The sequence below is a fragment of the Chenopodium quinoa genome, unplaced genomic scaffold (assembly GCF_001683475.1).
Source record: "Chenopodium quinoa cultivar QQ74 unplaced genomic scaffold, ASM168347v1, whole genome shotgun sequence".
NCBI lineage: Eukaryota > Viridiplantae > Streptophyta > Magnoliopsida > Caryophyllales > Amaranthaceae > Chenopodium > Chenopodium quinoa.
Genome location: NW_018743906.1, coordinates 2,235,127 through 2,247,583, shown reverse-complemented (window position 1 = coordinate 2,247,583; position 12,457 = coordinate 2,235,127). Strand labels below are relative to the sequence as shown.

Genomic DNA, 12,457 nt, shown 5'->3' with positions numbered 1-12,457 from the left:
CAACAAATTTTCAAAGATTTGGGCTTAATTGACCATGTGGACTCCCAAAGGCCAACTCCAAATCAAGTTCCTTATGAAAAATTTGATTCCAAGTCCAATCCAATCCAAAATTTTTGAAGTTCATCCAATCCAAAATTGGAAATTTTTTGAAGTTCATCCAATCCAAAATTGGATTACACTAGATCATGGAGTTTCCCATTTACACCCCTCCTATGAATCAACTTGTCACCGAGATTTAGGATATTTTGACTTTTATCACAGAAATTATTTTTTTACAATTAAAACTTAAAAAAAAAATTATTTTACCATAAAATAAATCTTAGAATTGTTTTTTTACCACTTACCGTCAAAATCATTATTAAATCAAACGGTTTAAAATAAAATTATTCAATTTCCATGCCAAAAACAAATTTCCCTTTCATGTAGGATGCATGTCTCACACATTTCCGAACGTATGAACTTAATGGCTATGGACTATACCTCCCAATACCAATTACTTATTAGAAATTAGCCTCGCTTGGAGGTATTACGTACTCTTCTATGAAATGGAAATTATGATATATTCCATAATCACTCGCGAGTCCATTGCAAAACAAAAAGAGGGTTGTGATTGTTCATAAACAGAAGCTCCAAAACATCACTAATGTTTACAGCTTTTGATCAACTAACAAGAAAATACAAAACAGGCAAGAAATTAACCATCCAATTCATTTAGCAAATGTGAGTTTTCACACTTACAATGTCGAAAAAGTTCATTGGAATTTCACTACTACTACAGAAATGTCATCGGTGCTTTTCCTGTGCAGAGCTTCCTCGATCAAAGCCTTTGCAGCTTCTCGAGCATCTTTCACATTCTTAATGCAGTCCACTGCTTCTTGGTTGTTCATTACCTACAAATCATTAGAAACATCAGTGTAAATCCAAAATATTATGAACCTAACAATCGTATTCCTATCCAAGAAATAAAGAAGAAAAGATGGCCTAGTATTGTATGGACTGAAGAGGATAATATGAACTAGAAATAGAGCTCGAGGACTAACATGCCAAATTCCATCGCTAGCCAAGAGTACGAAGTCTGTATCTTCATCTATCATCTCAACCGTAATATGTGGATCTGAGCTTAGATGGTCTTTCATGGTCTTGTCACCAAATGCTCTTGCCACTGCAAGTTGCCCATCAACACGTGCCACATCCCCTGAAGCAATCATATATATGGTTTACGTTAAACAAGACATAAGCACATGATAACAAATTTACAATATGTTCTTACTGTAACAATTAATAACTTAAACAACAGGTAGAATAAACATCTAAGAGGACCTTTGTGATAGATCAACCTATGCTTAGAACAATAGAAATGCAACATATAATGACATACCGGGGAACTTGGTGACAAAACCACCCCTGTCCTCAATATCTTTCCTTTCGCTATCTGGTTCATGGTCGACAGATAGCTGCTTTGCCTTTCCATTCCGGCTAATGACTGCCCTAGAGTCCCCAAGGTTCGCCACCACTAGCTTCTGACAATTGATTAGAATGGCAGTAACAGCAGTAGAACCGCCTTTTCCCAAGTCTGCAGATTTCTCCAAAATCTTACTATCAGTTATGCGATATGCTTTCCTTACAGCATTCTCAGTCTCAGTCCAAAAATTAGGCTGTTTACGTCATGTGGAAAAAGAATTGAAACAAATATAGTCAGTACCAAGAAGTAGTAAGCGCTGAGCACAAACAATAAACTGTTCTAACCGTCTAACCTAGATAACATGAATTCATATCCTTCAAGCATAATATATTCAAGAATACCTAGCATACACAACAGATCAATATGGCTCATTAAGCCTAATACTATTCTAGCATAAATCCGAAGTATAACCGTGACATAAAACATCAGTAAACGGAATATTATTGAGCCATACAAACAAACATTTAGTACCTCTTTCAATATGTTGTTAAACAAATGAGATCTCAAATAATCAGGAACATCTTGGCTCACATGACCATCAAATATAGCGAACAGACCAAGCTCATTATCTTCCACCTGCTTAAATTCAGCGAAAACATAATCCTCCATAGGATGAGCTGATTTCCCCTTGGCTGTATGATAGCCATGTGTTACATGCTTCGATATCTTACTCTTCCCTCTCCCAGTTTCCGCAGAAGATTCAGTGGAACCTAGTCCAACCTTTTCCTGCAACAAGGACAAGTATAATATCAGGGTTTTGTTTCATGATCTATATTAAATACTTCTTTACATGAAACAGAACAGTCGAAAAATAAAGGCAGCAAATATTTTTTTTTTATTGGTTCATGTTACTATCAAATTAATAAATAATACAATACGGTTAGAAGATCCGATCAACTTAATTGACGAACAAGTGGTACATATATACTTCCTCTATTTATTTTAGATGCAACACTTTTAACGTTACTCTTCCCATTAAGTTGATGTTTTAAAGTATGATATGAATCTAATAAGATCTTACATAATTTTTTTTTTTTTTTTTTTTTTTTTTTTTTTTTTTTTTTTTTGTTAATTTATTTTATATCACCAAATATGGTCAAATTAGAGTGCAACTAGTATAAAATGCAATGCAAAATTTTGGTAGCGTAGATTTGGTACGTAGCGTAGATTCCAATGAACTTACTATTGTAAATTTCACTCTGATCTTAGATTCTTGATCCATTTCCCCCTTCAAATCTGTAGTTTTTCATCTCCCTTTTAATCTTAGTAATGATGTTTAAGTCATAGCACGTGTCTAGGTAACCGATAATTGAACTATGCTATGAGCACACTAAGAGCTGTGACACCTTTTTCCTAGTTTATAATTGAATCGGATACAACTCAATGGAACTACACTATGCTAGTGCTTATAGGCAATGTAGACGACGTATTAATCCAAATGTGGTTTTATCCATAAACTAATTGGCTGTAACTTAAGAGGTGTAGTCTGTTTGATATCTATACTTCTAATCTACTATCATCTATCTATATTCATTCTTGAATGCGTAATCTGAACATGAGACTACTATGAGAGTGTCATTTGAATGTGTAGAATTTCTAACTTGACCCTGTGTGTTGGCTATGAAGATGTCTGGTGTTATTGAACTTCGTGCCATTGAATTTACATGTAGTACGCGTATTTTGGAGATAACATCATAAATTTACAATACAATGGCCACTGTGTCCTGGTAACACTATGATTGTTGCTGTGATGAAAAGGGATTAATGGTGGCATAATAAAGGGAAAAAATGGATGCTTATTCCTTGCTTAGATTCATGCAATATGTGTCTACATTGACTAAACTTGGTTCCAAACCATTGCTTTCTCCCCTCGCCACAAGTAGTAGTCACTCAAAAGATATACAATAACCTATTGCTAGGGAAGGGTGCCACGCAATAGTCCAGGACCATGCGATTGTCTCCGGTGTCTGAGACTCATGTGTGGTCTCATATCAATCTGTTTTATAGTGTGATCACATCTTTTTGGCAGTGCTTGTACCAAATTTCATAGGCAGTAAGTTTAATGTTCACAAATCTACTAATAAACATTGATCTTATGTTATCCAAGTTGTCCATTGTTGATTCTATTTCTGATCTTTTCACTGGTCATTGTATCAATTGAATTTAGAATGCCTGTCTATTTCCAAGATAAGTTGTCTATTCCACAGGGTCAATCTCGATATATGCTTCAGTGAAGTTGCATTATGGAAGGTCCTTCACCCCTCCAATACTTAAATAACTAAACGAATTGGTCAATTATCCATAAGATTTTTGGCTGCCTAATCTTTTACATGACATAATGGAATATGGATACTTTTCAAGAGATAATATGTTATCAGTAACCTTTAATTATGACATCCAGACACTAAGGAACTTCTTGATACAAATGATAACCACAAACAGAGAAAGAGAATTTGGATTTGGTTACTACTTAATACTTTGTAGGTACAAGATGAGTAAATTACTATCAAATTTTCATGGTACAAACCTAATTAACTTAAGTTAGTACCTAATCTTAATTTTGTATTTTATCCTTTTCTCATAGTTCAAACCTAATTAACATAGGCTTAGTTCTCCTAATTGAGCCGCAATCGATAATTTAGTTCAAATTTGTCTTAGAATTTCATGATCCAGTCCATAATTAATCAAAAGTAATCCGATCCTAAATATAGAATTTTTTCCAGTCCATAATTAATCAAAAGTAATCCGATCCTAGATATAGATTTTTTTTTTTTTTTTTTTTTTTGGAGGGGAAAAAATATGTGTCTTAAACAACGTATCGATTATTTTAAGGTATTTTATGATAGACTCGAATATGAGCCCACCTTAACTGACCCAGGTCGGTCCTAAAACTAAATCCAAAGTGAAAGATTCATCATTAAATAAAATAAAACTTCGAACCAAATTGACCCAACTCAAATCCGATCAAAAAAAAAAAAACTTGATTACCAATCATAGTCAGGTCCAATTAGCACTCTACATTTAGCATTTTCTTTTCTTTTTGGGAATGACACAAACGATCATTCTAACATGAAGCAAGTCACTAAATTACAAAAAACATATACTTAAAGCAAAGATTAAAATGGTCGACAAAATAATTCCAATAATTTTTTATTACTTCATATTAGAAATTAATCAAAAAAAGGCATGAATCAAAACCAAGAAATCATGACAAATGATGAAATTAAAAAAAAAAAAAATTGTCACCTGAAAACTATCCATGATGAAAGTCCCCACCTAGCTTAGCTAAAACATTTTTCCAAACTTGTACAAGTTCCTAAACTTTATAGGAAAAAAATGGCAAATAATCAATATATACATACATCTATAATAACCCATAATTTTATAATTTAGAAAAAGTGCAAGAAATAACACATAACAAGCAAAATTAGCATATAAAATATGTCTTACTACTAAAAATAAAATCTAAATTGAGTAAAAAAAATTAATAAAAATGTGGTGGGAAATAATAAGAAAGAAAGCATACCTTAACTTTGATAAGAAGTTCTTTACCATTAGTCATGGTTAGAAAATGTTGATATTAAGAAGCACAAGAACCAAGAATAGGCGAAGAGATAGGAACGAACAAAAATAGGGAAATTACATGTAAAGTCAGCTAGTCAAGAGTGGGTGATTCATTGACAAATGGGCTTCTTACTTCTTCTACGTGTGACACGAATCATAACTATATATTTTATTTATTTTTAGTGGATACTTGTCATTTTCTTAGTTATGCATTTTATTATTGTTATAATACTATTCTTGGATTGGATTCGTATTGTTAATTAATTAATTGATTGATGAATTTATTCCATACAATGGTTTAAAAAGGAAAACCATGTTGGTTTTAACTTTAAAGGAAAACCATTGGCTTGAAGAAATATGACCGCATAGGGTGTCAATTCGGATGATCGGATCGGATTTGATATAGTCGGGTCAATTTTTAACGTTAAGTTATCTAAATTATTATGTTCACGGGAGTCCAAATCTGAATAAGATATTTTCGGATCGGTTTCGGATCAGGCGTGCTTTGACACCTCTGTGTATGAGTATAAATTTGGTAAATAGTAGGCGGATATGAAATCTAAATTTGAACTCATCATACTCCTTTCGTTTTTAAATACTTGTTTTATTTTCCATTTTCGGTTTTTTTTACATACTTATTCTATTTCTTTATTTGAAATTTTTTATAATATTTAATTCATTTATTTCACCTAGTGAACCGAATATAAATTATATTTTATTAATTTCATATTCTCCATCCTCCAATTCTCTCAAATACTTTTGTTTTTTATAATTTTTTGTTCTTCCTATACCCTACTATCTCTATATTTTATTGTTGACAGGAACCTCTATATTTTATTACTATCTCCAATTTTTCCTAAAACTCTGCGTTATAGGTTATGAGAATTGGAGCAAGTATTTAAAAATGGAGTGAGTAAGTAATAAGTAAGTACTGGATTTTAAAACATACGGTACTTGTCCCTTATACGTTTAATCCAAATATCCACCCACCTAGACTTTCTAAACGGATTTTTCACCAAATACCACTGGGTTAATGCGTAATTCACCATATACCACACAAAATTTTCTAATTCACCATATAACACTGAGTTTAACATAAATGTCACAACATGCCATTTCCGTTAACTCAGTTAGTCATTAACGTTAATTGTGCCACGTGGCAGCTTGTAATTGGTTCTAATTAATATTATTTATTTAATTAATTAAATTTAGATAAAATATTTTAAAAAATAAATAAAAATTAAACACCACCAATACAAGCCACCGCCACCCCTGGCGGCAACAATTGCGATCCCAGCCACTTCCCAGATGGCCGGCGACTGCCCTCCCCTGGCCCCTTCCCCCCGCCGGCGACATTCTCGACCCCTTCCCCCTACGCCGGCGATCATCCCACTCCTACTCCCCTTCCCCGAAAATCATCCCCCACCTGTAACCCAATTCCCGATTTCCTCGCCGGACTCCCCTTCCCCGATTCCCGATCTCTCTAACCCTAAAAAAATCCTCAATTTCCCTCTTGCAAATCCCAATTGGAATATCGACGGCAAAGAAACCACCCATCAAATCTTGACGAAGAGAGAGAAGGTCGAATTAGAAGCGAATTTGTTCGAAAAAAATGCTGATAAGTCGAATTGATGTTGTTGTATGGTTGCAGATTTTGAGTGTTGTCGGTTCAGGGGGAGAGGGAGGCCGACGCGCTGGCGAGAGAAAGGCTGGGCGCCGGCGTGGGTGGGGGCGGGATAGGGTGGTGGCTGGGGGTTCTAGTCATATTTCGTGCAAGCAGGGGATGTTAGGATAGGGTGATGGTTGGCTGGGAGACGTTGGTGGTTTAGGAGGAGGACGGGAAGGGGAGATGGCAGGGGTAGGGGGAGCTCTGGAAGGCCGGCGAGGGAGGAGGCTAGGCAAGGCCGCCGGCGAGGGAGGAGGCTGGGCAAGGCCGCCGGCAGGGAGGGGGAGCTGGGCTGGTGGGGGAAGGGGGTGTCGGGGTTGGTGGAGTGAGGAGGTGGTGGCTGTTTTTTTTTAATTCTTTATTTAACTAATTAATTAAATAATATTAATAAGAGCCAATATGTGACAGCCACGTGGCATAATTAACCTTAATTACTAACGGCGTTAACGGCAAACTAACGACAGTTAACAAAAAGGGCATTCTGTGTTAATATACATTAACTCAGTGGTATATGGTGAATTAGAAAATTTTGTGTGGTATATGGTGAATTACGCATTAACTCGGTGGTATTTGGTGAAAAATCCGCTTTCTAAATGACCCTATATTTTATTAGTTAAACTCATACGATATCTACAATCGACAATTCACGATAATGTAATATATTTAACAAATTCAAACAAGAATTAACCCGGAAAGGGCTAAGAATCCAAATGCACGGCATATTCTCGATTTGTTTTCTCATAAAACTTTCGAGTGGATCCGTCGTCACTTCATAATTTGTGAGAAAGAAAATTCTTGTGATGATGTTGTAACCCGAATCCGAGCAATAATCAATCCCAGCCCCACACAACGGGAGACCATATCAAACGCATATAAAATCTTGTCTTTTGAAGGAGTTTGAAAAAAACCCTTGTCTTTCAAAGGAGATAACTATTTCTTTTGCGGGAGACATTATTTTACCCTAAGAAACAAAAAACAAAAAAAAAAAAAAAAAAAAAAAAGATTAGGGTTTTTCCACTAGTGATATCCGACGAAAGTCCCTTTAAAATTGATAATAAAAGCTAGAGTTTAGGAGAGTGGAGAGAGGGAGATAAGTGTAGGTTTTTTTTTTTTAATTGTTTATCCACTCACTGCACCTAAACTTGATAACTACTTGTCTACTTGATCGTTATCACTTTGTATTAACAACTATTAAATTTTGAAAAACTTTTGTATACACCCGCTTTACACTAATATTAGTGTAAATCGAGTAGTATTTAGCTAATTTTAGAGTAATTTCTTGTCTTTTATGGGTAACTTTAAACATAATACAATTTTTATATAAATTGACAACAAGAAAAGTATAAAGGTAATTTAATTACATTTAATCACTAATAATTGATTTTCAGTCATTTGAAATGTGATTCTTTATTAATAAAGCGTAGATAATTTTTATTTATATTGGATTACTTTTATGCATATTGGGGGTAACTTTTATTCATTTCAGGGGTAACTTTTTATCACTTTAGACTATCTCTAAAATGGATGTACATTAATTTTTGTACACCCGATTTTTTTAAAAGTTTGTGTTAATTTAAGTTTTTAGTTTTTGTAAATAAAAAGTTCCAATCGAAAAGTAGGCAAATAATAGGATATACATATGTACTGTGTGTTAGGAAATCAGGTAATGTTATTGTGTTTGATCAATGCGGAACAAGTCAATGAAAAATAAGAATGAGAAAAACAATAAAGAGGATCAATAAAGAACACAAAGATTTAAATGGTTAAGTCAAATTAGACTTACATCTACAGGTGGGGAATTCGAGAGCTTCTTTACTATAAATGAGAAAAAACGAGAGAATAATACAAGGAGTCTTTATTCTTAATGTCTCTTTTAGGTGCGGATCTAACTAATAACCTTCTTTAATTAATCATCTAAAGGGTTCTTTTATAACACACGAAAACTCTATAGTATGTACTCCCCAAGCATATCTCAAATAGCTATCATGTGGAGATCAGAAAACTGATTAAAAGAAACTTTAATTTCCATAAAATATGCTAAGCCTTCTATCGGACCAATTAGATTCATGCTCGTGTTCTTGTCCACCCGGTCGAACCCGCCTTGTCAAGCGCACCAATGAGTAGTTTCTATTTCTTCATATTATAAATCTTCCGTTATTCGCCCTGCTAGCCACGTTGATCACGAACAAAAATACCCAATTCAAGGCATATTTAACATCGTACGTGGGTAATGAATATGTAGTAAATATCCACTTATGTGGTGGAGTAAGCGAGGATTTAAATTTATATCTACTTTGTGTGGGTGCGGAGGTTGGATATGTACGCATCACGGGTAGTGGCCTAGGTTCCAAAACCTACCAACTCTCTCCACCTCAACCACCAAAACGGTCACGAATTCCACCACGATATTGAAATGTTGCAAATTTTTAATAAAAAATTAATATTCACCATGCCTTCAATAAGTGCCATTAAATGGGTTGTATTATGAAATATTGTGTGGATGCCCATTATACTCCTTGTATCATTTTAAAATATTCTAGATAGAACTAGAGTATATATTTTTTATCTAAGAAAACCCTAATTAAATTATATATATATATATATATATATATATATATATATATATATATATATATATATATATACCCCATTATATGGAATAGAAATACACTGATATATTCTCTATCAATCTCTTTGATATTTCTCCCTATTTTATAACACGTTATCAGCACCAGCCCTACCTGATTGAGCAAATAAAATTAGCATCATTAAGGTTAGTGTTTCTTTTAATTTTTCTAATGAAATATAAGCAACGATCACGTAATATATTACAGATCATATATGATTGTTTTGGGTCAAGGTGTTTCATCATTAGGTGATTATATATTGTGGCTTGACTTGTTAATTGTGTGCGTGGGATCGGTTGATTTATTTATTTATTTATTTTTGTGAATGCATTTTCGTGAAATTGTTCTACAGTTTACCATATCAATCAATAATACAGAGTATATATGCTTGTGATCATGCATGTGATTTTTCTACAATACTTCATACCATTAGGTTCTTTATATGGGTTATTTCAAAGTCTTTCATTTAGTTTTTGTTCTACTTTTATTTATACTCTACATCAACCTTTTGCATCTGTTCTGTTTTTCTTTGGCCATACTGAAATTATTTACATGATTATCATGTTTTGGCAAGCGCTAATTTGTTTACACTTGGTTGAGTTTCGCACAATTAAATAAATTAGGTGTTTGAATTACATCTATTAATGAATATTATTATATTATGATCTCTATTTTGTGATTTATTCTTTGTGAATTTATTATGTTGTCTATTATTTGATATTTATGTTTAGAACCCATTCCGTCAATACTGCTATAGAATTTGTTAATCTAAATATCAATCCTTAATCACTGCTATAGAGTATGTGCGAAGTTTTTTTTTTTTTTTTTTAGGATATGAATAACATACATTATTATTGAGTAATATGCTTCAATAGGCGTTGGTTAGTGGACTAATTAGTTCCTTAGGTTTCTGAATTAGTTGCGAGCTTCTTGTATGAGTCAGCAATAAGATAAATGTTAGTGGATTTATTTCTTTTAAGCATTTTTCTTTTCTTTGTTGGTGAAGTCATGCTCCTATTATTAAGCATTTAGTTAGCTTAATTTTAGCTTTGTTTGTTTTGTGATATTGGCCTCTATAAGGCACCGAGGTTAACTTAATTAAACATGAAGCATTATTCTTCTTCTACTATATTATACTTTGCTCTGCTACTCCCTATTCCAACAATTATATTTAGGATTAAGCTTTTTTTTCATTGAGTTAAATTAATACTATGTATTAACAAAGATACTTATCTTTTTTGAATTCATTATTAAATTGATTATTATGGTTATGTTATGATTCTGTATGACTATAATTTTATTACCTTACTAGAATTTATAATATTCTCTTTTATAGTAATTTATGTCGAACCTGAAAAAACTTGAATTTGAGGCCCTTGATGTCATCGGAATGAACTATTATTTGATTATATTTAATGATTGCTAGCAATTTGAAGCATATTATATACAATCTTAGCTTTTCATTTTTCTTGGTATGAGGTACATATATTGCAGAAATATACTTCATATTTAGCTACTTGAAGAGGATAAATTTAATTAAAGTTTGTATACTAATTTTTAAATGACTAATTCAATTATCTGGTGATTGTGATATTAGTTGTACAATTAGTGAATTTACGTATAAAAGCATGATGTTATATTTTAATGATTACATGAATAGTTATTGTTGATCACAAATCATGCTAGTTTTTATTTGAACAGTGAATTTAAACTATAGTCTGTATTGTGATAGGCTAACGATAATGACTATATCATGGATATCAACTTCCCTATGATATAAGTAAGACAATAAAGTAGTGTACTACTATTAACTTACAGGCTAATTCTCTATAATGGCATGCATATTCGTCTCAAAATTTATATTATGTTGATAATATTAACTTGGTATCATGATCATATACTAATATCCTTATAAGTTGATAATATTATGAATCATACTATGTATATATATTATGTTGATTGATGTGTGATTAGATTCAATTACTGTATTATGTGCCTACTTGAAAATTGGATTATTGGAATGAAATTAAATTGAAAATGATGTATGGAATTGAAGTTCCTTAATTAATTAAATATATAGCAAAAAGTGTGTTATGAGTTCAAGTAATTAAACATGGCAGTGTGAGAAAATATACATAATCAACGTTTTATTATGCGCATAAATATAAGAGGTTTTGTTTTTTTTAAGATGAATGTAATTGGGCATAAGGAACATGATAAGTGTTCTATAAGTATAATTTTATATAAGCATGCTTTTGCTAAAAGGAACACGTTACTTGATACATGACATTGCCAAAAGAATTTATGGCTTAAAAGTTGCAAGGATTTTAAAGGTTGTTGGATTTATTCATTCCACACCCCCATATGCAAGGATTAGGGGGAGATTGTATGTAATCCTTGCATATAAATAGTAAAATATATTGATGGTCAGTTTGATACATACAATAACTTAAATATCAACGATTTACTTAATAGAAGTGGCCACATGTTAATTAAATATTTTGAAATGATACCATCCTGAAGATGGATATAAACAAATGACATTTATCATATACTAGTTGTAAATGCTCAAATTTAAAATTGATTTCCTAAGAGTACAACATCAATTGTTGATGAACCTATAGCATGCTTGAAGCGTGATAAATCAATAGGTTCTTAAGATAATTAAGTATCTTTGAAAAGAAAAGGAGTCACTATTGACAATGACAAATTTGAGGAAGTGGTAAATATCATTACATTTCTATAAGAAATCACGTTTAGTAAAGTTCACATGTTTCATGATTATATAAAAGACTCTAGAAGAGTATGAAATATCCAACAAAATTAACATGTATCAAGTTTATAGTTTAAACTCTAGTAGAGTATGAGTAATTGTTGGATAAAATATTAATTGATTGTCTTGCCAATTGTAAAAAGAAACACATGTTGGTGTTCTAATATCACATCACATTCACGGCCATGCATATAGTAAGTTTAATAAAGTGATCACTAGTGTTGAAAACTGACTAGAGTTAAAATTTAGAGAAGTGATTGATGTGATAATTAAATTAGGTCATCCGAGTTTAATAATAATTACCCGTAATGTAAACTTGAAGTTTCATTTGATAATGTGCTGACGCTTTAAATATATAAAATGAA

The 12,457-nt window shown here is 32.4% G+C and overlaps 1 protein-coding gene across 2 annotated transcripts; it reads right to left on the bottom strand.

The window, feature by feature from the left end:
• Positions 1–583: 583 nt before the first annotated feature.
• LOC110686978 (probable protein phosphatase 2C 39) lies at positions 584–5,145 on the bottom strand. 2 transcript variants are annotated; one of them, XM_021863609.1, is made up of 6 exons: positions 4,989–5,145; positions 4,709–4,783; positions 1,934–2,188; positions 1,379–1,655; positions 1,041–1,195; positions 584–890 (listed from the first exon to the last, which is right to left on the bottom strand). In XM_021863609.1, exons 2-6 carry the CDS (start codon positions 4,721–4,723, stop codon positions 753–755), a joined length of 840 nt encoding a protein of 279 aa, XP_021719301.1. In that variant the 5' UTR covers positions 4,724–4,783; positions 4,989–5,145; the 3' UTR covers positions 584–752. The 2 variants fall into 2 exon arrangements, with proteins under 2 accessions (XP_021719301.1, XP_021719300.1); XM_021863608.1 differs by lacking the exon at positions 4,709–4,783 and having other exon boundaries at positions 4,989–5,132.
• Between the last annotated feature and the right edge of the window lie 7,312 nt (positions 5,146–12,457).